The 5388-nt window shown below is 37.1% G+C and overlaps 1 protein-coding gene across 4 annotated transcripts in view; it reads right to left on the bottom strand.

The window, feature by feature from the left end:
* Positions 1-2471: 2471 nt before the first annotated feature.
* Positions 2472-5388, bottom strand: part of setd5 (SET domain containing 5) — a 57968-nt gene continuing 55051 nt past the window's right edge. For 3 of the 4 annotated variants that reach the window (XM_016443828.1, XM_016443827.1, XM_016443825.1), the window contains one exon: positions 2472-5167. In XM_016443828.1, the coding sequence (XP_016299314.1) occupies positions 4628-5167 (540 nt within the window). In that variant the 3' untranslated portion in view covers positions 2472-4627. The remainder of the gene's footprint in view (positions 5168-5388) is intronic. The other variant, XM_016443826.1, reaches the window with a different exon arrangement.

The following is a 5388-nucleotide window of genomic DNA, read 5'->3' on the forward strand; positions in this document are numbered from 1 at the left end:
GTTAGTTCACCCAAAAATGAAAATTCTGTCATTAATTACTCACCCTCGTGTTGTTCCAAACCCATAAGACCTTCGTTCATCTTCGGAACACAATTTAAGATATTTTTGATTTAAATCTGAGGGCTCTCTGACCCTCCCATAGACAGCAAGGTAACTATCACGTTCAAGGTCCAGAAAAGTACCAAGATGATCGTAGATGATTTCGTACAAAGTAGTCCGTGTGACATCAGTGGTTGAACTGTAAAGTTACGAAGCTACGAGAACACTTTTTTTGCGCAAAGAAAACAAAAGTAATGATTTTATTCCACATTTTCATCTCACGTTCACATGTCATGATGTCACATGTTAATTAGAAATTGTAGCCAATTAAGACTGTAGAAAAACACTGGTTCTCTACAAGTTCTCCACTCGTATTAATAGTTCTATTTAGAACCATACCCTTTTCCTTTTCTGCTCAAATAGTTCTTGTTTTGTGTGTGTTTTTTGTTTCGGGGGAGGTGGCTCTTTTCAAAGCCACCTCACACTTGACTCCTGGCAGCTCAACCATCCTGTCAACAAACTCTTCACAAGACGGGTACACTTGATATTCTTTTTTTTATATGTCTTTACATTTTTAAATTGTAATTCATTTCATAAAAAATATATTTTTTAATAATACCAGAGTGCATCTTGTACCAATATTCTTATTTTTTATAGCACAATTAAAGTTGTAAACAGCACTTTCAAAGCATTGTTCTTGATGGAACCTGTAAAAAGCATTCTATACCAGCATAAAGGGTTGCTATTCTTCCTATAGCTATTTACTAGAAATACCCTGAGAGTTTAGGTAATATTAATCTTCAAAATGAATTAAATTTGACATGTCCACCTGCAACATATTTCTGTTATTTTTGTTTTTACATTAAGTGAACTGCAACAACGTGCACAGTAACATAGGCCTATTCTCTATCCAGAACTGTGATGGCAGATGTAAATATTTGTCCATTTTAGGCTTTAACGAACAATCTGTCCATTTATAGTATAATAAAGTATTATGTAGTGATAAATATGTTGCTTACAAAAAAAATCCTCAGAATCCACGCCTACTTTCAAAAATCATGGCTTTTCAAGGGCTGTCATTTTTTCCCCCCAAGAACGGTGTAGTTACAGCATTTACCAGCAGGGGTTAACTGATCCATGCTAACCACCAAAACTTTGAGACGAGACCACTGCAAAAGTAGCACATAGGTGGCACTGTGATATTTGTTACTGATTTAAATGAGATTTAAAATCTCAGTGGAGTAGATTGCATATGCTGCTCCAGATTGTGTTCTCAATCACAGAGAAAAAAATAAATTAATTAATTTAAAAAAAGCCTAATTTTCCCCCATATAAATAAATGGGTAACCAGGATTTGATTCCTTCCACAGCCCCACTGTATGACATGCATTTCTTCAAATTTGGACTAGTCTGAACATACTCTACAGTGAGTGACGCCAAGAACCTCTGCAAAAATATTGCTTGCAGATCAGTAGGTAAGAAGGTTCTTACATTTTGTTGTGTTTGTGTTCTTTGGTCATTTACCTGCAGGGCTTGTTGTCACATCTTACATTTCAAATATGTATATTTGTAGGTTTATTTTTGAAAGTCTTCGTTATTGCCCAGTAAAAAATATACCATAATTTGAAAATATGTTTGTTGTGGAGCCTATTTTAGACTTTTCAGCAAAATATATGAAAAAATTAAACAAATATAAATAAATAAACATGTAAAAGGTAGCATACATTAGCATCAAATTAGTGTTATGGCCATATGTGTGTGTGTGTTTATTTAAAACATTTAACAGACAACTTGCCCTTATCCGACATTTAGACATTTTTAAAAAATACCCTTCATATGCCCATAGTTGTCTTTGCCGCATTATAGCCAGTGTGGATTTACTGTGTTCACATGTTAACCTGAAATTGTTTTAAAAAAAAAAAAAAGGGTATTTTTATTTGACTTGAAGACCATTTTGAGATTTACAGTTATGCATTTAGGAGACACTAATCAAAATCAAAATACTTATATAAGCTTTTGTATTTGAGCTCAATAACGAATCTTGAATTACATTCCTTTACCTCTGTCTGTTAATGTCAATCTCAATGTCAAGACCTGTCAGTAGCATGCAGCTCAGTCAGTTATTTTAGCAAACTACCTGATTCAATTTCAGATATGCATGAACTGTCAATGCAGGATGATAGCAAACATATTAGTTAAAAATTAGTTCTGTGAAGTCCTGTGTGTATATGTAGGCTATACGCTTCTCTAGTTTTTTCAACTGATCTGTTAAATCTGCATGTAACCAACAAAGTTTATGCCCCGTTTTGTGTGAGTAGATGGTCCTTTACAGCTGTTCAAAAACATTTGACTACATCGGCGTTTTTAGTATGATTGCCATGTGGTCACATGTATTTTCTATCACCTTCAAATGAAAGTAGACAAACTGACTATTTCGGACATCATTTAGACTTGTATTGAGCATTGTACACTTGTGATAGGATTGCCCAAATTCAGATCGTAATAGCCAGTTTAAAAAGGGTAATGAGTACAATGAGGCCAGATTTTTAAGGCCCACCATAGACCTTATTTTGCGCTTACTCCATAGGGTGTTTTTAAAATGTTATATTAATGGATAAATGGAAACAAACCATTGTTATCAATCACTCTGAGCTCTTTCCATGCAACCAATGTTCAGCAAAAGCTAAAACTAGTTTTAAAAATGTTCACAAACATTTTATTTAAAAAGCAAAATGTGATGCAACTTATGTCATGAAAAGGGGAAGGGTTCAAATTAGGTGTAAAAAAAATACAACAAAAATATGTCTATGGATACTAGAAAAGTGCCAAATGTTTGTGGGGTTAAAAAGAGGTTAGTCAACCAAAACCTTATCCCATAAACCCAACCGTAGACTGTTAGAATGACACAAAATAAATATCATGCAGCAAATTTGGTGTACTATATTTCTCTGAGAACAGAATAACACTTCACCCAAGTACACATGATCATGTAGTCAAGGTGCTGGTAAATTTCAGATCACATAGTCTTTTTTTTTTTTTCCTTTTCAAGAGACATTCATATAAACCAGTGAGCTAAGGCTGACCACATTAACCCGTCATCATTTCAAGATCTTTTCACACTAGGCCAAAACAAAAACAGACTTAATCTTTTCTACTGTTGGACCACGCTAGAATAATCCACCAAGCAGACAACTTTGATTCTCCAAATGCAAGGGGCATCGGTTTTGTTTGAAGTGGGGTTTAAATATCCCACTACTGTGGTCATCATGGCAACCTTACTGTTTAAGAAAGGTATCATCCAAGTGAGGTACAGCACTATGCCTATCTGCTAAAAAGGCTGTCCTGTGAGCAGCTTCTTGTAAATAAAAAATTATTTACTGATCAAACCATTTGGCCATAGCATTTCTTTCCTTTCTTCCTTCCTAAAATGGTGGCTGGAATGCAAGGACTGGTCAAGGAGAGAAAATCAAATGAAGAGCATGAAGTGAGAGAAATGAAGTATACACTTAGGATTAAAGGGCTTGGGAGGGTACACATTTTTTTAACGGAGTATAAACAAAAACATTTCTGCAAATTCTTTTCGGCAAAGTCCTGCACTTTGCGAGTCACAGATAGGGTCTTTAACAATCATTGGAAACAAATTAAAAAACAACGTTTGAACTGACAATTGCATGTTTTTACCTTAAGAGGCAACTGTGATCACACTGGGAAACAAAATAAACAATTCAACTGGACCAACTGAAGCACCATAAGATCTGCTTGTCAAGTATTATATTTCAAGTGAATAGTGATTTTGATGACACTAATAGGAGAAGTCAACAGGCTAGAGGCCTGTCGGACCCTAATGACAGCTAGACACTGGAATGATTTAGAGTGAGAAAATAACTCACTGTTCACTAAGAATTGCTTTCATGTGCATTCAAAAACACTTTGCTCTGAGCCAAGCGTGCCAACCATGAACACACTACATGACTGTTCTGATGACGTCTACTGATAAAACTGAAAACAGGAGAGTGCACTCCGAGTCAAGTTTGCAAAGCATCTTAAAGAGTGCCATTTCATACGGTCATTATATCATTCATTATACATAAAAAGTTGAAAACTCATCTAAGATCAGCATGATCACTTTTACTCTTAGAGAAGTCTTAAACATGAGAACGCTACTTTTAGAGAAACGGTTTTGTTTCACCACTGGTGCTCAAATTTTCCTCTTACTCTTAAATACTTGCACTTCAGTGTGAACACATCATTGTAGCATTTGGGTGAATTTTCAAAATACATTTAAATCTGATTATATACTCCAAACTAGTTACTTTAATGTTCCATTGATTTGATTGTTATGAAGTCCACACTAAGTTACATGTAACTGCAGAAATTCAGTTTTTGGAAAAAGATAAAAGGAACTGGGGAAAGTAAAGACAAAAATAGACCATCCATAAAGAACTCAATACATCAATTTCCTCTAACAACGCATAGCTTCTCCACAGGTAAAAGCGAGGAGGATGTCACACACTTCTCTTTCTGACACACACGCACACACACACACACACACACACAGACATATACATATACACGCACACTGTGGGTCCTAAAAGGTCCCCGACTGTGTCCATACTCCTGAACCCTGTAAATTTCGTTGTGGATAGTGCTGTGCTCCAGAAGCTGTGAGATGTCTCGAGTTAGCCTGACTGGGTCTGTCTGTTCTCTGGCTGTGGACTCTGGACGACTGAGCCAATCTGGAGCCATGAGCACCTTGTGTGTGTGGTACTGCAGCGCTGTCCATTTTAAGGTGGCCTCTGGTGGGGGGAGAGAGAGCAGCAGACAGGGAGCTGTCCAACAGTTTAGCTTTAAGGCTTGAGGTGTCCATTCCACCTCCACTGCTGCTGTGAGGATGTGACACACATATTGTTGAGTCCACTGAGGAGATAGATACTGTAGAAGAGGATGGGCTTTCTTGGGTGAGCGGGCTGTGTGTGGGCAGCTTTGAAGGATAGTAACCTGGCCCCCCAGAGCTGCAGCGGGGAGGGGAGGGGCTTACAGATGGACAGAATGGAGAGGAGGAGCTCTGCTGGTCGTAGGCTGGGCTTTCCAAATGCTGATGGGATTCTGGCTGGAGAGGCAGCATCTGCTGGATGTTCATTAAAAGACAGATTTAGTATACAGTTTCCATAAAAACTGTTAAACAGGACAAAAATTTTCAGCATTTATAATAATAATAATAATAAATGTTTCTTGAGCACCAGATCAGCATATTGGAATGTTTCTGAAGGATCATATATACACACACACACACACACACAGACACACACAGACACACACACACAGACACACAGACACACACAGTGCCTT

This window comes from Sinocyclocheilus anshuiensis, unplaced genomic scaffold (assembly GCF_001515605.1).
Source record: "Sinocyclocheilus anshuiensis isolate Anshui unplaced genomic scaffold, SAMN03320099.WGS_v1.1 scaffold1867, whole genome shotgun sequence".
In the NCBI taxonomy this organism is placed as follows: Eukaryota; Metazoa; Chordata; class Actinopteri; order Cypriniformes; family Cyprinidae; genus Sinocyclocheilus; species Sinocyclocheilus anshuiensis.